Source organism: Telmatherina bonti (genome assembly GCF_933228915.1).
Source record: "Telmatherina bonti genome assembly, chromosome: 4".
In the NCBI taxonomy this organism is placed as follows: domain Eukaryota; kingdom Metazoa; phylum Chordata; class Actinopteri; order Atheriniformes; family Telmatherinidae; genus Telmatherina; species Telmatherina bonti.
The window spans coordinates 39,760,457-39,783,680 of record NC_136622.1 but is presented as its reverse complement, the minus strand read 5'-3'; the positions used below and the strand labels follow the sequence as shown (position 1 = coordinate 39,783,680).

The following is a 23,224-nucleotide window of genomic DNA, read 5'->3' as shown; positions in this document are numbered from 1 at the left end:
TCGGGTCTCTGGTTTCAGGGGTCTGGTTTCAGGTCTCTGGTTTCGGGTTTCAGGGTTCTGGTTTTGGGTCTCTGGTTTCAGGGGTCTGGTTTCGGGTCTCTGGTTTCAGGGTTCTGGTTTCAGGGTCTCTGGTTTCAGGTCTCTGGTTTCGGGTCTCTGGTTTCAGGGTCTCTGGTTTCAGGTCTCTGGTTTCAGGTTTCAGGGTCTCTGGTTTCAGGTCTCTGGTTTCAGGTCTGTGGTTTCAGGTCTCTGGTTTCAGGGTTCTGGTTTCAGGTCTCTGGTTTCAGGTCTCTGGTTTCAGGGTTCTGGTTTCAGGTCTCTGGTTTCAGGGTTCTGGTTTCAGGGTCTCTGGTTTCAGGGTCTCTGGTTTCAGGTCTCTGGTTTCAGGTCTCTGGTTTCAGGGTCTCTGGTTTCAGGTCTCTGGTTTCAGGTCTGTGGTTTCAGGGTTCTGGTTTCAGGTCTCTGGTTTCAGTGTTCTGGTTTCGGGTCTCTGGTTTCAGGGTTCTGGTTTCAGGTCTCTGGTTTCAGGGTTCTGGTTTCAGGTCTCTGGTTTCAGGGGTCTGGTTTCAGGGTTCTGGTTTCAGGTCTCTGGTTTCAGGGTTCTGGTTTCAGGTCTCTGGTTTCAGGGGTCTGGTTTCAGGTCTCTGGTTTCAGGGGTCTGGTTTCAGGTCTCTGGTTTCAGGGTTCTGGTTTCAGGTCTCTGGTTTCAGGGGTCTGGTTTCGGGTCTCTGGTTTCAGGGTCTCTGGTTTCGGGTCTCTGGTTTCAGGGGTCTGGTTTCAGGTCTCTGGTTTCGGGTCTCTGGTTTCAGGTCTCTGGTTTCAGGGTCTCTGGTTTCGGGTCTCTGGTTTCAGGGGTCTGGTTTCAGGTCTCTGGTTTCGGGTTTCAGGGTTCTGGTTTTGGGTCTCTGGTTTCAGGGGTCTGGTTTCGGGTCTCTGGTTTCAGGGTCTCTGGTTTCAGGTCTCTGGTTTCGGGTCTCTGGTTTCAGGGTCTCTGGTTTCAGGTCTCTGGTTTCAGGTTTCAGGTTTCAGGGTCTCTGGTTTCAGGTCTCTGGTTTCAGGTCTGTGGTTTCAGGTCTCTGGTTTCAGGGTTCTGGTTTCAGGTCTCTGGTTTCAGGTCTCTGGTTTCAGGGTTCTGGTTTCAGGTCTCTGGTTTCAGGGTTCTGGTTTCAGGGTCTCTGGTTTCAGGGTCTCTGGTTTCAGGTCTCTGGTTTCAGGGTCTCTGGTTTCAGGTCTCTGGTTTCAGGTCTTTGGTTTCAGGGTTCTGGTTTCAGGTCTCTGGTTTCAGTGTTCTGGTTTCGGGTCTCTGGTTTCAGGTCTCTGGTTTCAGGTCTCTGGTTTCAGGGTTCTGGTTTCAGGTCTCTGGTTTCAGGGTTCTGGTTTCAGGGTTCTGGTTTCGGGTCTCTGGTTTCAGGTCTCTGGTTTCAGTGTTCTGGTTTCGGGTCTCTGGTTTCAGGGTTCTGGTTTCGGGTCTCTGGTTTCAGGGTCTCTGGTTTCAGGTCTCTGGTTTCAGGGTTCTGGTTTCAGGTCTCTGGTTTCAGGGTTCTGGTTTCAGGTCTCTGGTTTCAGGGTTCTGGTTTCAGGTCTCTGGGTCCGGGTCTCTGGTTTCAGGGTCTCTGGTTTCAGGGTCTCTGGTTTCAGGTCTCTGGTTTCAGGGTTCTGGTTTCAGGGTTCTGGTTTCGGGTCTCTGGTTTCAGGTCTCTGGTTTCAGGGTTCTGGTTTCAGGTCTCTGGTTTCAGGGTTCTGGTTTCAGGGTCTCTGGTTTCAGGGTCTCTGGTTTCAGGTCTCTGGTTTCAGGGTCTCTGGTTTCAGGTCTCTGGTTTCAGGTCTGTGGTTTCAGGGTTCTGGTTTCAGGTCTCTGGTTTCAGTGTTCTGGTTTCGGGTCTCTGGTTTCAGGGTTCTGGTTTCAGGTCTCTGGTTTCAGGGTTCTGGTTTCAGGTCTCTGGTTTCAGGGGTCTGGTTTCAGGGTTCTGGTTTCAGGTCTCTGGTTTCAGGGTTCTGGTTTCAGGTCTCTGGTTTCAGGGGTCTGGTTTCAGGTCTCTGGTTTCAGGGGTCTGGTTTCAGGTCTCTGGTTTCAGGGTTCTGGTTTCAGGTCTCTGGTTTCAGGGGTCTGGTTTCGGGTCTCTGGTTTCAGGGTCTCTGGTTTCGGGTCTCTGGTTTCAGGGGTCTGGTTTCAGGTCTCTGGTTTCGGGTCTCTGGTTTCAGGTCTCTGGTTTCAGGGTCTCTGGTTTCGGGTCTCTGGTTTCAGGGGTCTGGTTTCAGGTCTCTGGTTTCGGGTTTCAGGGTTCTGGTTTTGGGTCTCTGGTTTCAGGGGTCTGGTTTCGGGTCTCTGGTTTCAGGGTCTCTGGTTTCAGGTCTCTGGTTTCGGGTCTCTGGTTTCAAGGTCTCTGGTTTCAGGTCTCTGGTTTCAGGTTTCAGGTTTCAGGGTCTCTGGTTTCAGGTCTCTGGTTTCAGGTCTGTGGTTTCAGGTCTCTGGTTTCAGGGTTCTGGTTTCAGGTCTCTGGTTTCAGGTCTCTGGTTTCAGGGTTCTGGTTTCAGGTCTCTGGTTTCAGGGTTCTGGTTTCAGGGTCTCTGGTTTCAGGTCTCTGGTTTCAGGTCTCTGGTTTCAGGTCTTTGGTTTCAGGGTTCTGGTTTCAGGTCTCTGGTTTCAGTGTTCTGGTTTCGGGTCTCTGGTTTCAGGTCTCTGGTTTCAGGTCTCTGGTTTCAGGGTTCTGGTTTCAGGTCTCTGGTTTCAGGGTTCTGGTTTCAGGGTTCTGGTTTCGGGTCTCTGGTTTCAGGTCTCTGGTTTCAGTGTTCTGGTTTCGGGTCTCTGGTTTCAGGGTTCTGGTTTCGGGTCTCTGGTTTCAGGGTCTCTGGTTTCAGGTCTCTGGTTTCAGGGTTCTGGTTTCAGGTCTCTGGTTTCAGGGTTCTGGTTTCAGGTCTCTGGTTTCAGGGTTCTGGTTTCAGGTCTCTGGGTCCGGGTCTCTGGTTTCAGGGTCTCTGGTTTCAGGGTCTCTGGTTTCAGGTCTCTGGTTTCAGGGTTCTGGTTTCAGGGTTCTGGTTTCGGGTCTCTGGTTTCAGGTCTCTGGTTTCAGTGTTCTGGTTTCGGGTCTCTGGTTTCAGGGTTCTGGTTTCAGGTCTCTGGTTTCAGGGTCTCTGGTTTCAGGTCTCTGGTTTCAGGGTTCTGGTTTCAGGTCTCTGGTTTCAGGGTTCTGGTTTCAGGTCTCTGGTTTCAGGGTTCTGGTTTCAGGTCTCTGGTTTCAGGGTCTCTGGTTTCAGGTCTCTGGTTTCAGGGTTCTGGTTTCGGGTCTCTGGTTTCAGGGGTCTGGTTTCGGGTCTCTGGTTTCAGGGTTCTGGTTTCAGGGTCTCTGGTTTCAGGTCTCTGGTTTCGGGTCTCTGGTTTCAGGGTCTCTGGTTTCAGGTTTCAGGTTTCAGGGTCTCTGGTTTCAGGTCTCTGGTTTCAGGGTTCTGGTTTCAGGTCTCTGGTTTCAGGTCTCTGGTTTCAGGTCTCTGGTTTCAGGGTTCTGGTTTCAGGTCTCTGGTTTCAGGGTTCTGGTTTCAGGGTCTCTGGTTTCAGGGTCTCTGGTTTCAGGTCTCTGGTTTCAGGGTCTCTGGTTTCAGGTCTCTGGTTTCAGGTCTGATGTTTCAGGGTTCTGGTTTCAGGTCTCTGGTTTCAGGGTTCTGGTTTCAGGTCTCTGGTTTCAGGGTTCTGGTTTCAGGGTTCTGGTTTCGGGTCTCTGGTTTCAGGTCTCTGGTTTCAGTGTTCTGGTTTCGGGTCTCTGGTTTCAGGGTTCTGGTTTCGGGTCTCTGGTTTCAGGGTTCTGGTTTCAGGTCTCTGGTTTCAGGGTTCTGGTTTCAGGTCTCTGGTTTCAGGGTTCTGGTTTCAGGTCTCTGGTTTCAGGGTTCTGGTTTCAGGTCTCTGGTTTCAGGGTTCTGGTTTCAGGGTTCTGGTTTCGGTTCTCTGGTTTCAGGTCTCTGCTTTCAGTGTTCTGGTTTCGGGTCTCTGGTTTCAGGGTTCTGGTTTCGGGTCTCTGGTTTCAGGGTTCTGGTTTCAGGTCTCTGGTTTCAGGGTTCTGGTTTCAGGGTTCTGGTTTCAGGTCTCTGGTTTCAGTGTTCTGGTTTCGGGTCTCTGGTTTCAGGGTTCTGGTTTCGGGTCTCTGGTTTCAGGGTTCTGGTTTCGGGTCTCTGGTTTCAGGGTCTCTGGTTTCAGGTCTCTGGTTTCAGGGTTCTGGTTTCAGGTCTCTGGTTTCAGGGTTCTGGTTTCAGGTCTCTGGTTTCAGGGTTCTGGTTTCAGGTCTCTGGTTTCAGGGTTCTGGTTTCAGGTCTCTGGTTTCAGGGGTCTGGTTTCAGGTCTCTGGTTTCAGGGTTCTGGTTTCAGGTCTCTGGTTTCAGGGTTCTGGTTTCAGGTCTCTGGTTTCAGGGTTCTGGTTTCGGGTCTCTGGTTTCAGGGTCTCTGGTTTCAGGTCTCTGGTTTCAGGGTTCTGGTTTCAGGTCTCTGGTTTCAGGGTTCTGGTTTCAGGTCTCTGGTTTCAGGGTTCTGGTTTCAGGGTTCTGGTTTCGGGTCTCTGGTTTCAGGTCTCTGGTTTCAGTGTTCTGGTTTCGGGTCTCTGGTTTCAGGGTTCTGGTTTCGGGTCTCTGGTTTCAGGGTCTCTGGTTTCAGGTCTCTGGTTTCAGGGTTCTGGTTTCAGGTCTCTGGTTTCAGGGTTCTGGTTTCAGGTCTCTGGTTTCAGGGTCTCTGGTTTCAGGTCTCTGGTTTCAGGGTTCTGGTTTCAAGTCTCTGGTTTCAGGTCTCTGGTTTCAGGTCTCTGGTTTCAGGGTTCTGGTTTCAGGTCTCTGGTTTCAGGTCTCTGGTTTCAGGGTTCTGGTTTCAGGGTTCTGGTTTCGGGTCTCTGGTTTCAGGTCTCTGGTTTCAGTGTTCTGGTTTCGGGTCTCTGGTTTCAGGGTTCTGGTTTCGGGTCTCTGGTTTCAGGGTCTCTGGTTTCAGGTCTCTGGTTTCAGGGTTCTGGTTTCAGGTCTCTGGTTTCAGGGTTCTGGTTTCAGGTCTCTGGTTTCAGGGTCTCTGGTTTCAGGTCTCTGGTTTCAGGGTTCTGGTTTCAAGTCTCTGGTTTCAGGTCTCTGGTTTCAGGTCTCTGGTTTCAGGGTTCTGGTTTCAGGTCTCTGGTTTCAGGTCTCTGGTTTCAGGGTTCTGGTTTCAGGGTTCTGGTTTCAGGTCTCTGGTTTCAGGTCTCTGGTTTCAGGGTTCTGGTTTCAGGGTTCTGGTTTCAGGTCTCTGGTTTCAGGGTCTCTGGTTTCAGGTCTCTGGTTTCAGGGTTCTGGTTTCAGGTCTCTGGTTTCAGGGTTCTGGTTTCAGGTCTCTGGTTTCAGGGTCTCTGGTTTCAGGTCTCTGGTTTCAGGGTTCTGGTTTCAGGTCTCTGGTTTCAGGTCTCTGGTTTCAGGGTTCTGGTTTCAGGGTTCTGGTTTCAGGTCTCTGGTTTCAGGGTCTCTGGTTTCAGGTCTCTGGTTTCAGGGTTCTGGTTTCAGGTCTCTGGTTTCAGGGTTCTGGTTTCAGGTCTCTGGTTTCAGGGTCTCTGGTTTCAGGTCTCTGGTTTCAGGGTTCTGGTTTCAAGTCTCTGGTTTCAGGTCTCTGGTTTCAGGTCTCTGGTTTCAGGGTTCTGGTTTCAGGTCTCTGGTTTCAGGTCTCTGGTTTCAGGGTTCTGGTTTCAGGGTTCTGGTTTCGGGTCTCTGGTTTCAGGTCTCTGGTTTCAGTGTTCTGGTTTCGGGTCTCTGGTTTCAGGGTTCTGGTTTCGGGTCTCTGGTTTCAGGGTCTCTGGTTTCAGGTCTCTGGTTTCAGGGTTCTGGTTTCAGGTCTCTGGTTTCAGGGTTCTGGTTTCAGGTCTCTGGTTTCAGGGTTCTGGTTTCAGGTCTCTGGTTTCAGGGTTCTGGTTTCAGGTCTCTGGTTTCAGGGTTCTGGTTTCAGGTCTCTGGTTTCAGGGTTCTGGTTTCAGGTCTCTGGTTTCAGGGTTCTGGTTTCAGGTCTCTGGTTTCAGGGTCTCTGGTTTCAGGTCTCTGGTTTCAGGGTTCTGGTTTCAGGTCTCTGGTTTCAGGGTTCTGGTTTCAGGTCTCTGGTTTCAGGGTCTCTGGTTTCAGGTCTCTGGTTTCAGGGTTCTGGTTTCAGGTCTCTGGTTTCAGGGTCTCTGGTTTCAGGTCTCTGGTTTCAGGGTTCTGGTTTCAGGTCTCTGGTTTCAGGGTTCTGGTTTCAGGTCTCTGGTTTCAGGGTCTCTGGTTTCAGGTCTCTGGTTTCAGGGTTCTGGTTTCAGGTCTCTGGTTTCAGGGTTCTGGTTTCAGGTCTCTGGTTTCAGGGTCTCTGGTTTCAGGTCTCTGGTTTCAGGGTTCTGGTTTCAGGTCTCTGGTTTCAGGGTTCTGGTTTCGGGTCTCTGGTTTCAGGTCTCTGGTTTCAGTGTTCTGGTTTCGGGTCTCTGGTTTCAGGGTTCTGGTTTCGGGTCTCTGGTTTCAGGGTCTCTGGTTTCAGGTCTCTGGTTTCAGGGTTCTGGTTTCAGGGTTCTGGTTTCAGGTCTCTGGTTTCAGGGTTCTGGTTTCAGGTCTCTGGTTTCAGGTCTCTGGTTTCAGGTCTCTGGTTTCAGGGTTCTGGTTTCAGGTCTCTGGTTTCAGGGTTCTGGTTTCAGGTCTCTGGTTTCAGGGTTCTGGTTTCAGGTCTCTGGGTCCGGGTTCTGTCGTTAACACGATTCTCTCAGATCTACTACAGCTGAGTGAGGCGGGTCATTCTCCCCGTTCCCTGCTGGGGGAGCAGAAAGACCAGGTTCCAGCTGGTTGCGGTCAGGCTGAGTGGACCCAGCTGGGTCAGCAGCCCAGGTGGATCAGCCACTGTGTCCCACGTCGGGTTCAGACCACTACGGGTGAAGACCTGCGAGTCTACCTGCGCCAGTCCACCGAGACACGAGCAGCTAAGCTCACATTACCACGTGTCTCCAACCATCCCCGTCTGATACGGGGACAGACCAAGGCCTGTCTCCCACAGACAAGGCAGTCCTCTAGACCTCTCTGGACCACCGTCTCCCACACTGTCCTCATCCTCTGTCACCTCCCGTCTCTGGAACTGTCAGTCCGTAGTAAATAAAACAGAATTCATCAGTTCTCTGATGTCAGTCTCAGACGTTCAGGTCCTGGTCCTGACTGAGACCTGGATCCATCCAGAAAACACAGCGACTCCTGCTGTCCTCTCCCTTAACGCAGATTTCACGCAGACACCTCGCTCTGCTGGACGAGGAGGTGGAACGGGCGTCCTGCTTCCTAAAACATGGAGCTTTACCTCTCTGTGTCCCATGGCTTCCTGCTCATCATGTAATCCAGGTCTCTGCTCCGACCGATACATACATTCCTGACCAGGAACTGGTCCACAGCTGATCTGCCAGTCCCCCCCCGCACCTGTCAGACCACCTCCTGGTCACATTCTCAGCCCTCCTTCCTCATGACACTCCGGAGGCTCCAAAGCTGGTTTCCTACCGCAGAAACCTGAGATCTCTAAGTCCAGCACAGCTGTCTGATGAGGTTAACTCTCCCCTCTGATTCAGACTCCTCCTTCCTGTCTGTTAATGAGGCTCCAGAAACATCCCGCCACGCTGACTGCAGACATGTTGGCTTCCTGTTTTCCTGAAAAGGTTGCTACCATCAGGAATCAGTTCTCTGAGCCTGACCAGCTCAGTCCACCACATCCAGCTAGTGGTGCCTCACTTTGCTCTTTCTGCCCTCTGAATGAGGACCAAGTCTCTAAACTTCTAGTCAACTCTAAAGCCACTAGCTGTCCTCTGGATCCGGTCCCTACCGACATCCTGCAGAGCATTTTACCTCCAATCAATCTGCAGTGACCCATATTATCATCTCCTCTCTGGAATCCGCTGTCTTTCCCTCTGTCTTCCAGCAAGCTCGGGTCACCCCGCTGCTGAAGAAACCCACACTCAACCCAGTCCAGGTTGGAAACTACCGGCTGGTCCCACTGGTGCCGTTCATGTCCACACTACTGGAGCGGGTCGTCTTCAGTCTCCCAGTTCCTCCATGATAGAAACCAGTTAGATCCACATCAGTCTGGCTTTAGGCGAGGTCATTCCACTGGAACTGCTCTCCTGTCTGCTACTGGTTCCCTAACACCAGATCCACTGGTCAGTCCTGGTCCTGCTGGACCAGATCCACCTGTCAGTCCTCAGTCCTGCTGGACCAGATCCACCTGTCAGTCCTCAGTCCTGCTGGACCAGATCGACTGGTCAGTCCTGGTCCTGCTGGACCAGATCCACCTGTCAGTCCTCAGTCCTGCTAGACCAGATCCACCTGTCAGTCCTGGTCCTGCTGGACCAGATCCACCGGTCAGTCCTGGTCCTGCTGGACCAGATCCACTGGTCAATCCTGGTCCTTCTGGACCAGATCCACCTGTCAGTCCTCAGTCCTGCTGGACCAGATCGACTGGTCAGTCCTGGTCCTGCTGGACCAGATCCACTGGTCAATCCTGGTCCTGCTGGACCAGATCCACCTGTCAGTCCTCAGTCCTGCTGGACCAGATCGACTGGTCAGTCCTGGTCCTGCTGGACCAGATCCACTGGTCAGTCCTGGTCCTGCTGGACCAGATCCACCTGTCAGTCCTGGTCCTGCTGGACCAGATCCACTGGTCAATCCTGGTCCTGCTGGACCAGATCCACCTGTCAGTCCTCAGTCCTGCTGGACCAGATTGACTGGTCAGTCCTGGTCCTGCTGGACCAGATCCACCTGTCAGTCCTCAGTCCTGCTGGACCAGATCCACCTGTCAGTCCTGGTCCTGCTGGACCAGATCCACCGGTCAGTCCTGGTCCTGCTGGACCAGATCCACCTGTCAGTCCTCAGTCCTGCTGGACCAGATCCACTGGTCAATCCTGGTCCTGCTGGACCAGATCCACCTGTCAGTCCTGGTCCTGCTGGACCAGATCCACCTGTCAGTCCTCAGTCCTGCTGGACCAGATCCACCTGTCAGTCCTGGTCCTGCTGGACCAGATCCACCGGTCAGTCCTGGTCCTGCTGGACCAGATCCACCTGTCAGTCCTGGTCCTGCTGGACCAGATCCACTGGTCAATCCTGGTCATGCTGGACCAGATCGACCTGTCAGTCCTCAGTCCTGCTGGACCAGATCGACTGGTCAATCCTGGTCCTGCTGGACCAGATCCACTGGTCAATCCTGGTCCTGCTGGACCAGATCCACCTGTCAGTCCTGGTCCTGCTGGACCAGATCCACTGGTCAATCCTGGTCATGCTGGACCAGATCCACCTGTCAGTCCTCAGTCCTGCTGGACCAGATTGACTGGTCAGTCCTGGTCCTGCTGGACCAGATCGACCTGTCAGTCCTCAGTCCTGCTGGACCAGATCGACTGGTCAGTCCTGGTCCTGCTGGACCAGATCCACCGGTCAGTCCTGGTCCTGCTGGACCAGATCCACCTGTCAGTCCTCAGTCCTGCTGGACCAGATCGACTGGTCAGTCCTGGTCCTGCTGGACCAGATCCACTGGTCAGTCCTCAGTCCTGCTGGACCAGATCCACCTGTCAGTCCTGGTCCTGCTGGACCAGATCCACTGGTCAATGCTGGTCCTGCTGGACCAGATCCACCTGTCAGTCCTCAGTCCTGCTGGACCAGATCGACTGGTCAGTCCTGGTCCTGCTGGACCAGATCCACCTGTCAGTCCTGGTCCTGCTGGACCAGATCGACTGGTCAGTCCTGGTCCTGCTGGACCAGATCCACCGGTCAGTCCTGGTCCTGCTGGACCAGATCCACCTGTCAGTCCTCAGTCCTGCTGGACCAGATCCACTGGTCAGTCCTCAGTCCTGCTGGACCAGATCCACCTGTCAGTCCTGGTCCTTCTGGACCAGATCGACTGGTCAGTCCTGGTCCTGCTGGACCAGATCCACCTGTCAGTCCTCAGTCCTGCTGGACCAGATCGACTGGTCAGTCCTGGTCCTGCTGGACCAGATCCACCTGTCAGTCCTCAGTCCTGCTGGACCAGATCGACTGGTCAGTCCTGGTCCTGCTGGACCAGATCCACCTGTCAGTCCTGGTCCTGCTGGACCAGATCCACCTGTCAGTCCTGCTGGACCAGGTCCACTGGTCAATCCTCAGTCCTGGTCCTGCTGGACTAGGTCCACTGGTCAGTCCTCAATCCTGCTGGACCAGATCCACTGGTCAGTCCTGGTCCTGCTGGACCAGATCCACCTGTCAATCCTCAGTCCTGCTGGACCAGGTCCACTGGTCAATCCTCAGTCCTGGTCCTGCTGGACTAGGTCCACTGGTCAGTCCTCAGTCCTGGTCCTGCTGGACTAGGTCCACTGGTCAGTCCTCAGTCCTGGTCCTGCTGGACCAGATCCACCGGTCAGTCCTCAGTCCTGCTGGACCTGTCTGCTGCTTCTGCCAACCATCAGGTTCTCCTCTCCACTCTCTGAGCTCGGCATCTCTGGATCTGTCCTCTCCTGGTCCACGTCCTACCCCACAGGAAGATCCTTCAGAGTATCCTGGTGAGGAGAAGTGTCCAGATCACATGAAAACAGGGGAGCCTCAGGGATCGGTGCTCGGCCCTCTTCTCTTTCCACCATACACCTCCTCACTCGGTGCAGTTAGAAGCTCTCATGGCTTCTCCTACCACTGCTATGCAGATGACACTCATCTTTTCCTCTCCTTTCGACCAGACGACACAACGTTTCTCTGAGAATATCAGCTTGTCTTGCTGATATCTCTGCATGGATGAAGGCTCGCCACCTTCAGCTCCATCTGTCCAAGACAGAGCTCATTGTCTGTCCAGCCAATCCTTCCTTACATCCGCAGATACGTGTGAAGCTCCACTCTATCACACTTGTTCCTGCTGCCTGGAATCTGGGTGTCATGGTGGACGACCTTTCGCTTTGATTAAAAGCATCTAAATGACTGTAGAATAGAATAGAATAGAATAGAATAGAATAGAATGACAGCCATGCTTTGGGTCCGATATCCAACCCGCTTTCTGAGCATGTTGAAACCGACTGGGTTCTGGTTTCTGTCAGCAGATCATCGGGTCTCCAGGCTGCCCACTGCAGTTTGTCGGTGTCGCTACGAGAGCCAGAGGATGTTCTTAGATGGTTTCTGAGGAGAGACCAAGGTCGGATCAAACAGTCCGAACTGGCTCAGAGTCCCGCAGCTATGGACTGCTTTCACTGGGTGTCTGCATTCAGACTAAATTTCTCACAGATGTGGTTCTGATCCGTTAACTTTGTCTCAGCTGGTTCTGGTCCTCACAGACATAAACCAACACACACATAGATTATGAATGAAGCTGCTACCACTGTGCCTTCGAGCCATGCATCTGCACGCGCCTGTCAGATGAATGTAGGTCAGCAGCAGATTTTCTGCTCAGCAACAGTGAAGAAAATCCCAACTCTCAGTTCTCTCGTCTGATTGGCTGAGAGCTCCAGTCAGGCAGCCAATAACGTTGCAGCCTCTCGGTTGTTTCTGTATTTTAGTTTGTCTCCTTAAAAATCTTTTATTTCTGTGGTTGCAGGATTTATGTCTAAAAGAGTTCCTGTCTGACATGGTTCAGGTCTGAGACGGTTCTGGTCTGAGACGGTTCAGGTCTGAGATGGTTCAGGTCTGAGATGGTTCAGGTCTGAGATGGTTCTGGTCTGAGATGGTTCTGGTCTGAGATGGTTCTGGTCTGAGATGGTTCAGGTCTGAGATGGTTCTGGTCTGAGATGGTTCAGGTCTGAGATGGTTCAGGTCTGAGACGGTTCAGGTCTGAGACGGTTCCGGTCTGAAATGGTTCAGGTCTGAGACGGTTCAGTTCTGAGATGGTTCAGGTCTGAGACGGTTCAGGTCTGACATGGTTCAGGTCTGACATGGTTCAGGTCTGACATGGTTCTGGTCTGAGACGGTTCCGGTCTGAGACGGTTCAGGTCTGAGATGGTTCTGGTCTGTGTTGGTTCAGGTCTGAGATGGTTCAGGTCTGAGACGGTTCAGGTCTGAGACGGTTCAGGTCTGAGATGGTTCTGTTCTGAAATGGTTCAGGTCTGAGATGGTTCAGGTCTGAGATGGTTCCGGTCTGAAACTGTTCAGGTCTGAGATGGTTCAGGTCTGAGACGGTTCAGGTCTGAGATGGTTCCGGTCTGAGACGGTTCAGGTCTGAGACGGTTCCGGTCTGAGATGGTTCCGGTCTGAGATGGTTCCGGTCTGAGACGGTTCAGGTCTGAGACGGTTCAGGTCTGAGACGGTTCAGGTCTGAGATGGTTCAGGTCTGAGACGGTTCAGGTCTGAGACGGTTCAGGTCTGAGATGGTTCTGTTCTGAGACGGTTCAGGTCTGAGATGGTTCAGGTCTGAGATGGTTCAGGTCTGAGACGGTTCCGGTCTGAGATGGTTCAGGTCTGACATGGTTCAGGTCTGAGATGGTTCAGGTCTGAGACGGTTCAGGTCTGAGACGGTTCAGTTCTGAGACGGTTCAGGTCTGAGATGGTTCAGGTCTGAGATGGTTCAGGTCTGAGACGGTTCCGGTCTGAGATGGTTCAGGTCTGACATGGTTCAGGTCTGAGATGGTTCAGGTCTGAGACGGTTCAGGTCTGAGACGGTTCAGTTCTGAGATGGTTCAGGTCTGAGATGGTTCTGGTCTGAGATGGTTCAGGTCTGAGATGGTTCAGGTCTGAGATGGTTCTGGTCTGAGATGGTTCAGGTCTGAGACGGTTCAGGTCTGAGACGGTTCCGGTCTGAAATGGTTCAGGTCTGAGACGGTTCAGTTCTGAGATGGTTCAGGTCTGAGACGGTTCAGGTCTGACATGGTTCAGGTCTGACATGGTTCAGGTCTGACATAGTTCTGGTCTGAGACGGTTCCGGTCTGAGACGGTTCAGGTCTGAGATGGTTCTGGTCTGTGTTGGTTCAGGTCTGAGATGGTTCAGGTCTGAGACGGTTCAGGTCTGAGACGGTTCAGGTCTGAGATGGTTCTGTTCTGAAATGGTTCAGGTCTGAGATGGTTCAGGTCTGAGATGGTTCCGGTCTGAGATGGTTCTGGTCTGAGACGGTTCCGGTCTGAAACTGTTCAGGTCTGAGATGGTTCAGGTCTGAGATGGTTCAGGTCTGAGATGGTTCAGGTCTGAGACGGTTCAGGTCTGAGATGGTTCCGGTCTGAGACGGTTCAGGTCTGAGACGGTTCCGGTCTGAGATGGTTCCGGTCTGAGATGGTTCCGGTCTGAGATGGTTCAGGTCTGAGACGGTTCAGGTCTGAGACGGTTCCGGTCTGAGATGGTTCCGGTCTGAGATGGTTCCGGTCTGAGATGGTTCCGGTCTGAGACGGTTCAGGTCTGAGACGGTTCCGGTCTGAGATGGTTCCGGTCTGAGATGGTTCCGGTCTGAGATGGTTCAGGTCTGAGACGGTTCAGGTCTGAGACGGTTCAGGTCTGAGATGGTTCCGGTCTGAGATGGTTCAGGTCTGAGACGGTTCAGGTCTGAGACGGTTCAGGTCTGAGATGGTTCTGTTCTGAGACGGTTCAGGTCTGAGATGGTTCAGGTCTGAGATGGTTCAGGTCTGAGATGGTTCAGGTCTGAGACGGTTCCGGTCTGAGATGGTTCAGGTCTGACATGGTTCAGGTCTGAGATGGTTCAGGTCTGAGACGGTTCAGGTCTGAGACGGTTCAGGTCTGAGATGGTTCAGGTCTGAGATGGTTCAGGTCTGAGACGGTTCTGGTCTGAGACGGTTCAGGTCTGACATGGTTCAGGTCTGAGATGGTTCAGGTCTGAGACGGTTCAGGTCTGAGACGGTTCAGTTCTGAGACGGTTCAGGTCTGAGATGGTTCAGGTCTGAGATGGTTCAGGTCTGAAATGGTTCAGGTCTGAGACGGTTCAGGTCTGAGACGGTTCAGGTCTGAGATGGTTCAGGTCTGAGATGGTTCAGGTCTGAGATGGTTCTGTTCTGAGACGGTTCAGGTCTGAGACAGTTCCGGTCTGAGACGGTTCCGGTCTGAGACGGTTCCGGTCTGAGACGGTTCAGGTCTGACATGGTTCAGGTCTGAGACGGTTCAGGTCTGAGATGGTTCAGGTCTGAGATGGTTCAGGTCTGAGACGGTTCAGTTCTGAGATGGTTCAGGTCTGAGATGGTTCAGGTCTGAAATGGTTCAGGTCTGAGATGGTTCAAGTCTGAGACGGTTCCGGTCTGCGATGGTTCAGGTCTGAGACGGTTCCGGTCTGCGATGGTTCTGGTCTGAGATGGTTCTGGTCTGAGATGGTTCAGGTCTGAGACGGTTCCGGTCTGAGATGGTTCAGGTCTGAGATGGTTCAGGTCTGAGATGGTTCAGGTCTGAGACGGTTCCGGTCTGCGATGGTTCAGGTCTGAGACGGTTCAGGTCTGAGATGGTTCTGGTCTGAGATGGTTCTGGTCTGAGATGGTTCAGGTCTGAGACGGTTCCGGTCTGAGATGGTTCAGGTCTGAGATGGTTCAGGTCTGAGACGGTTCCGGTCTGAGACGGTTCAGGTCTGAGACGGTTCCGGTCTGAGATGGTTCAGGTCTGAGATGGTTCAGGTCTGAGATGGTTCAGGTCTGAGACGGTTCCGGTCTGAGACGGTTCCGGTCTGAGATGGTTCAGGTCTGAGACGGTTCAGGTCTGAGATGGTTCTGGTCTGGGGACACGTTGTCCAGTCTGCATGTTATCACTGACCACATCGGTGGAGGGAATACTTCGAAGACCTCCTCAATCCTACCAACACATCTTCCGATGAGGAAGCAGAGCTGGGGGACTCAGGGGTGGACTCTCCTATCTCTGGGGCTGAAGTCGCTGAGGTGGTCAAAAAGCTCCTTGGCGGCAAGGCCCCAGGGGTGGATGAGATCCGCCCGGAGTTCCTTAAGGCTCTGGATGCTGTGGGGCTGTCCTGGCTGACACGCCTCTGCAGCATCACGTGGACATCGGGGGCAGTACCGCTGGACTGGCAGACTGGGGTGGTGGTCCCCCTTTTTAAGAAGGGGGACCGGAGGGTGTGTTCCAATTACAGGGGAATCACACTCCTCAGCCTCCCTGGTAAGGTCTATTCAGGGGTCCTGGAGAGGAGGGTCCGCCGGATAGTCGAATCCCGGATTGAGGAGGAGCGGTGTGGATTTCGTCCTGGTCGCGGAACAGTGGACCAGCTCTATACCCTCTTTGGGGTCCTGGAGGGGGCATGGGAGTTTGCCCAACCAGTCTACATGTGCTTTGTGGACCTGGAGAAGGCATTCGACCGTGTCCCCCGGGGGCTCCTGTGGGGGGTACTCCGGGAGTATGGGGTACCGGACCCCCTTGTACGAGCTGTCCGGTCCCTGTACGACAGGTGTCAGAGCTTGGTCCGCATTGCCGGTAGTAAGTCGGATTCGTTTCCGGTGAGGGTTGGACTCCGCCAAGGCTGCCCTTTATCACCGATTCTGTTCATAACTTATATGGACAGAATTTCTAGGTGCAGCCGAGGTGTTGAGGGGATCCGGCTTGGTGGCCTCAGGATTGGGTCCCTGCTTTTTGCAGATGACGTGGTCCTGTTGGCTTCATCTGGTCGTGATCTCCAGCTCTCGCTTGAGCGATTCGCGGCCGAGTGTGAAGCGGCTGGGATGAGAATCAGCACCTCCAAATCTGAGACCATGGTCCTCAGCTGGAATAGGGTGGATTGTCCTCTCCGGGTCGGGAGTCAGGTCCTGCCTCAAGTGGAGGAGTTTAAATATGTCGGGGTCTTGTTCACGAGTGAGGGAAGGATGGAGTGTGAGATGGACAGACGGATCGGTGCGGCGTCTGCAGTAATGCGGACTCTGCGCCGGTCTGTCGTGGTGAAGAAGGAGCTGAGCCAGAAGGCGAAGCTCTCGATTTACCAGTCGATCTACGTTCCTACCCTCACCTATGGTCATGAGCTGTGGGTCGTGACCAAAAGAAGGAGATCTCGTATACAGGCGGCTGAAATGAGTTTCCTCCGCAGGGTGGCCGGGCTCTCCCTTAGAGATAGGGTGAGGAGCTCGGTCATCCGGGAGGAGATCAGAGTAGAGCCGCTGCTCCTCCACATCAAGAGGAACCAGTTGAGGTGGCTCGGGCATCTGGTCAGGATGCCTCCTGGACCTCCCTGGTGAGGTGTTCCAGGCACGTCCCTCTGGGAGGAGACCCCGTGGTTTTGAGTTTTTCACACAACGCACATTTCATAATTAAATCTGTATACTGTATCTTGCAGTGCTATCGCTCTCGCAAAATTTCACAATTTTTTCATTTTTTTTTTTTAACTCAAATCTGTTTTCTACATTAAAGAAACACAATGCGAACATAACGGGCATAATATCGTCTTCAGATCACTAAGCTAACGGAATTTTACATACTTCGACAACTTAAAATGAAGGACAGAACATCTGTTTCGGACAGAGGACGCCAAGTTAAATCAACCAATCAGCTCATTAAATAATAAAAAATAAGCACAGCTACTCACCTTCACTTGCAAAGAAGCGAGTGAGCTTTTTTTCTTGACCGATGATGGAAAAGAAGCGCTTCCGAGATAAGCTCTGTGATTGGCTCCGTCCATTATTAGCTTTCGACCTTATTGGAAGAAAGTCCAATATCATAATGGACAGGGAGGCAGCTGATTGGACGAGGTCCATTATGCTATTGGACAGAGAGCAGACTCTCCTGACACAGGTGAGCAACGAGGAAGAGAAGGAGTGTCTTGCAGGTGTGATGACTCTCGGGGAGGTGTTGTAGGTGTGGGAGGGGGGAGGGTTGGAGTATCCATCACTGCTGCAGTCTTTGTTGTTTGACCAGTTAGGTTTCTCATCCCATTCCACACATCCCTGGTGTTGTTTTTGACCAATTTGCTCTCCAGCTTCCTCCTGTCCTGCTCCTCGCCGTCGTGACCTTGTCCCTCACGTCATTCTGCTCTCCTTATCTCCTCCCTGTCCCCTTCCTGACTTCAGGAAAAGTGACATGAAGGAGTCATCCATGGCTTATTGCTGGGGAAGCAGCGTACCGATGTAGTGGGGACTACTTTATCCATCCAGAAGTTAATGTAATACAGTCCGGGAGTATGTGAATGTCCTTCCATGTGCATCACAGAAAACATCCCAGTCAGTCGCCTCAAAGCATCCTGCATGGTTTCCGTAGCCTCCGGGGGCTACCTACGTGCACATCTTGTGGTCGCAGACTGCTGCTGGACTGCAGGGACGAACTAAGGCATGAGGTAGACTAGGTTAGTGTCCGATTTGTCCAAGGGAGGGAGAGCAGTGGTGCTTCGTTCATGGTAGCACACAGCAGATTCAGTGTTTTATTTTCTCTTCTTCTACAATCCACAAACTGTTTAAATTTGAGGAGGGTTGAGTCCATTTTGACATGGTTAAAATCCCCAGAAACAGCTATAAAGGCATCAGGATGCCGAGTCTGAAGCCCGGCGGTCATTGAGGCTTGACAACAGCAGGCTGCGTCATGTCGGCCATAGGCAGAACGTGCACACAGAGAATGATAACTCACAGGGCAAATAAGACACCTTCACCGGGATGTGTCGGGGGTTGCACCATTATTTGTTCTCGTAGATCGCGACTCCTCCTCTGCCTGCTTTCTTCTCTCTGCAGCTCCGCCCCCACAGTGGAAGCCGACTATACTCACCATCATGTTGTCACAGAACCAGGTCTCAGTGATCACATGACCAAGGCCTCCTGAAACACACACTGACTCCTGCCGCTAACTCATCCATTTTATTTGCCAGTGACCGGATGTTCTCCATGATAACAGATGGAAGGTATGGTCCATACTTCCCTCTGAGCAGTCGCCATCTCTTCTCTGCATCCACGATATTTCCTCCTTAGCTCCGTGGGGATTTCATGTTTCTGGCCAAAAATTCAGCTGTGTTAACGGCCGATCAGCTGATCCCTTGTATAAACACTGGGGCTGAAGCCTTCCTCTGCCGGGACAGGGACCTGAAGGGAAAAAACTGCTCCAAGCACGATCAGAACCAGGAAAGAAGTCCAGAAAAAGTGCATAGTTGTGATTCTCCCAGGAAAGAGCATGCCATGCTGTGCAAAATGTTTAAAAGAGAATCCACAGAACATGGAGCTCCTCTGGCAGGCAGCGCTGGAACATTTCTAAGGTTCCCAGGGATCCAGATGCGGCTGCAGGATGAAATGGAGGGCAAGGTTGACCTGTTGGGCTTGTATGCAAACTGCAGTGGGTCCACGAGGGGGCAGTAAAGGTGATGGAGGATCAAGCGCTCAAAAGACTTCATGACTACAGACGTCAGCGCCGCAGGAATGTAGTCCTGGAGTCCCGTGATCCCTGGCTTCTTGGGAACAGGGATGATGATGGAGGATTCAAAGCAGGACGGCACAGACGTTAAAATGTCCGTGAAGACAGGACCAAGCTCCCCAGCAGTGTCTCAAAGTGGAGGGAAACACGGGTCAGGCCTGGGGGCTTTGCAAGGGGTTCAGTCTTGTGAACTGTTTGTGCCACTGAAGGGTCTACAACTTTTACTAAATAATGCTGTTATCGGGGTTTATTGATCAATATTTGTATGAAAGTAGTTGTAGTTTTTTCTGGATTTAGGGACTTTACATACATGAGGGGAACCAGAGTCTAGACCTGAGGAACACCTGTTAGCAGGTGATGGTTTGGATTATCACACACGTTAACTTTCACACCTGTTTCACCCCGTCTGTGCTGTTCTTATTTCCTGCTTTCTGACTGGTTGTTACCATGACCCCTCCCCTTTCTTTACTCTAACTCCTCCGCTTTATTTCTTCTCCTAGGTGAAACAGATTACCTCTTCACTAGCATCTAAAATGGCCCTGCAGCATCCTGCCCAGCCAGCAGCTGACTGAGCAGCCTACCTGAGTCCCACCTGTCTTCATACTGCTGAATGGCCACAGTAGTGAACTACTTGAGCTCTTATGAACCCTGTTGCAAGGTGAGAACCTCCAGAACACCTTCAGGTGCTCAAAGAAGCAGCCTACATGATATCTGTAAGGAATGTTGATCTCTTTTCAGGTGAGTGAAGGTCTGTGGGGTGGTGGGCAGTACTACATCAGGGAGGAAGAAGGAGGCAGAGTCACTGGGGACCCACCTGCCATGGAAGTCAAAGGTCAACTAATGTCAGCACCTGGTGAGAACAAACAGGTTTATTCTGACACACCAGACCTAAAGTAGTCCACACTACCATTCTTACATGGAGACCATTCAGATTTCGGGTTTAAAGTTTCAGGCCTTGTCCACACGTAGCAGGTATCTCACAAAATGAAGATACGCCTGTCATCCACACCAAACGCAGATTTATGCATCAAAAACAATGTTTTTAAAAACCTCCTTCTTTTTCTCTCTTTTTCTCTTTACAAGGTGTTTTCTGTTTTCTCTTCTCTTCGATTGTCTTTCCATCCCTCTTCTGTCCTCTCCGGTCCGGTCCAGCAGTACAAACCTTATAATACAGACAATTATGTAACATAAATAGAAAAATAAAATAAGAATCCAGAATATCAAGGGGAGCATTATATCTATAATTCTTTCCTTGCCCAGCAGAACACAGCATTCAGAAAATCATTCTGCTGGCTTAAATGCTGGACAAGACAAAAAAAACCCTCCAACCAAAGTAAAGATGTCTGAATACTCCGTTTGCACTTCTGCATGTAGACACATACAGGTAAATCTCAGAAAATTAGAATATGATGAAAAAGTTCAATATTTTTAGTCACTCATTTCAGAATGTGAAACCCATATTTTATATAGATTCATTACACAGAGTGAAATATTTCAAACATTTATTTCTTGAAGTTTTGATGATTGTAGCTTTTAGATAATGAAAACCCAAAATGCAGCGTCTCAGAAAATTAGAATATTACATAAGATCAATAAAAATTGGACCTTTAAGGTCCAAGTTGCCTCGGTTGTCCGTACCTGCCGATATGCTCTCTACAACACCAAGAGAATCAGACGTACCTGACAGAACACACGACTCAGCTTCTGGTTCAGGCTCTGGTCATCTCACACATGGATTACTGCAGTTCCCTACTGGCAGGTCTGCCTGCATGCTGGTTAAACCTCTGCAGATGATCCAGAACCAGCAGCACGTCTGGTCTTCAACCAACCCAAACTGGTTCCTGTCACTCCGCTGCTAATCGCTCTTCACTGGTTTCCAGTTGCAGAGCATCAGATTTAAAGCTTTGCTTCTAGTTTACAAAACAGTAACTGAAACGGCTCCCGTCTACCTTCACTCCCTAATCCAGACCTACACTCCCTCTCCACAGCTACGTTCCACCAGTGAAAGACGCCTCGTGTTACCACCAATACGTGGGACTAAATCACCAGCCAGACTCTTTTCCTCTGTTGTTCCACGATGGTGGAATGATCTCCCAAACTCTGTCCGCTCTGCAGAGTCCCTGTCTACTTTCAGACCCAGCTGAAGACTCAGCTCTTCAAGGAGAACTTCAACACTTAGTATAGCTGTATTTGTTGGAAAGTTGGAGAACTTAGTCCAGTTCTTTGCAACAAACTTTATGGTATTAATTCTTTGTATTATAATATAGGTGGTATTATGGGATGGGAAGGGAGAGAACAAAAAAAAAGCCTGTAGCTTCATGTAAGGACCTGCGTCCAAGTGGACAGTCCAGGCGCTTGTGTTTGTTTTTACCAACAACAAAGGACAACATTAGGGACAGTTATTTTCCACCTCCTAACCAGATCACGTTGGAGGCATGTTTCCTGATTCGTGGAAGTGATGTGGTGAGATGGAAGGTTATCTGGTGGGGGTTAGGGTTGCTGCTGCCTGAAGGTCTCACATGCTTATGAATGTGCTTAACATGTGGATATGTGTGGGTGGATTTGTTTTTTAAAAATGAAGTCGTGTGGACTCTTTTTTTTTTCTGACCGGAAGCTATTTGGTTTTAAAAAGCCCGGCTACGTGTGGACAAGTCCTCAGAGCAGCTGTTATCGTGGAAAGTAATCTATTCCCATCTGGTGTGTGCATGCCTTAACGTTTCAGCAGAATGGTCCTGTCTGACATGCGCAGACAGATATTTACATGACGGGATTGATCACACATGGAAAGGTCTACAAGCTTGGTTTATGCGCTTCGACAGCAACCAACAAAGAGGAAAAAGTACACAGACAGTCTAAATTTAAATCATTCTGCTGATGTTAGCTCAGTTTGTTTACAGCTATTTTCCCAAGTGAGGAAACTAACTGCATATTTCAGTCTAGTCAAAGCATCGCTGTAAGAACGCAACCTGACAACTTTATGTTCATGAAAGGCGCACGTCGCCATGGCTAATCCCTAGTAGATGCACCGCTCCTTGGGAGTTACCCATAGTGCTCTTTGCGCTGTCATGCCCCCATTTTGAGCTACTGCAGCAAGCTAAACTGAAGGTGCTGCCTTTTAAGACGGCTTTGCAGCTTGCATTGGTTTCTGCCAGGGTGACATCCAGATATTGCCTGTAAACCCAACCTTCATACAGTTCCGAAGGTTCTGCTGAAGCCAAACCCCGCCTCAGAGGAGCGAGAGTGGGTTCATGCTCTGCACCTGGAGTGGGCTTTGCACATGGATAGGGTAGCTGGGTTCCCCACAAAGGGAAACCCCTGACTAAACAGAGATTTTCTCACTGGTTGGGCCTACCAGACCACCCAACTTTCCTGGAGCAAGGAAGAGCTTTGCTATACAAGAGAGAGATGGTCACACCAGGCTCTGATAGTGGGAGGAGGTCCCTCCCCTCCAGATGGACCTCTGTCTGCCAGTCAGGACTGGCGTGATGTGAAAAGGTCTTCTGGGGACAGTGGTGTGTCCACAGTGAAATACCTGTTACCTGTGTGTTACCTGTGTGTTAACCGTGTGTTAACCGTGTGTTACCTGTGTGTTACCTGTGTGTTACCTGTGTGTTAACCGTGTGTTACCTGTGTGTTACCTGTGTGTTAACCGTGTGTTACCTGTGTGTTACCTGTGTGTTACCTGTGTATTAACCGTGTGTTACCTGTGTGTTACCTGTGTGTTAACCGTGTGTTAACCGTGTGTTACCTGTGTGTTACCTGTGTATTAACCGTGTGTTACCTGTGTGTTACCTGTGTGTTAACCGTGTGTTAACCGTGTGTTACCTGTGTGTTACCTGTGTGTTACCTCTGTCTTACCTGTGTATTAACCGTGTGTTAACCGTGTGTTACCTGTGTATTAACCGTGTATTAACCGTGTGTTAACCGTGTGTTACCTGTGTGTTACCTGTGTGTTAACCGTGTGTTACCTGGGTGTTAACCGGGTGTTACCTGGGTGTTACCTGGGTGTTACCTGTGTGTTAACCGTGTGTTAACCGTGTGTTACCTGTGTGTTAACCGTGTCTTACCTGTGTGTTAACCGTGTATTAACCGTGTGTTACCTGTGTATTAACCGTGTGTTACCTGTGTGTTAACCGTGTGTTACCTGTGTGTTACCTGTGTATTAACCGTGTGTTAACCGTGTGTTACCTGTGTGTTACCTATGTGTTAACCGTGTGTTACCTGTGTGTTACCTGTGTGTTACCTGTGTGTTTCCTGTGTGTTTCATCTGTGTGTTAACCGTGTGTTACCTGTGTTACCTGTGTGTTAACCGTGTGTTACCTGTGTGTTAACCGTGTGTTAACCGTGTGTTACCTGTGTGTTACCTCTGTGTTACCTGTGTATTAACCGTGTGTTACCTGGGTGTTACCTGTGTGTTACCTGTGTGTTAACCGTGTGTTAACCGGGTGTTACCTGGGTGTTACCTGGGTGTTACCTGTGTGTTAACCGTGTGTTACCTGTGTGTTAACCGTGTATTAACCGTGTGTTACCTGTGTGTTACCTGTGTGTTAACCGTGTGTTACTTGGGTGTTACCTGTGTGTTACCTGTGTATTAACCGTGTGTTAACCGTGTGTTACCTGTGTTTTACCTGTGTGTTACCTGTGTATTAACCGTGTGTTACCTGTGTGTTGCCTGGGTGTTACCTCTGTGTTACCTGTGTGTTACCTGTGTATTAACCGTGTGTTACCTGTGTGTTACCTGTGTATTAACAATGTGTTACCTGTGTGTTACCTGTGTATTAACCGTGTGTTAACCGTGTGTTACCTGTGTGTTACCTGGGTGTTACCTTAGTTTTACCTGTGTGTTACCTGTGTGTTAACCGTGTGTTACCTGTGTGTTACCTCTGTGTTACCTGTGTGTTAACCGTGTGTTACCTGTGTGTTGCCTGTGTGTTACCTGTGTGTTAACCGTGTGTTACCTGTGTGTTACCTGTGTGTTACCTGTGTATGAACCGTGTGTTACCTGTGTGT

At 51.1% G+C, this 23,224-nt stretch overlaps 1 protein-coding gene across 1 annotated transcript in view; it reads left to right on the top strand.

Moving 5' to 3' along the window:
- Window positions 1-16,582: 16,582 nt before the first annotated feature.
- ccdc120a (coiled-coil domain containing 120a) overlaps window positions 16,583-23,224 on the top strand; it is a gene marked incomplete at its 5' end in the record, with an annotated part of 44,938 nt that continues 38,296 nt past the window's right edge. The window contains 4 exons of the mRNA XM_079238614.1: window positions 16,583-16,652; window positions 16,803-16,950; window positions 17,033-17,156; window positions 18,953-19,067. Coding sequence (XP_079094740.1) covers window positions 16,583-16,652; window positions 16,803-16,950; window positions 17,033-17,156; window positions 18,953-19,067 — 457 coding nt within the window. The remainder of the gene's footprint in view (window positions 16,653-16,802; window positions 16,951-17,032; window positions 17,157-18,952; window positions 19,068-23,224) is intronic.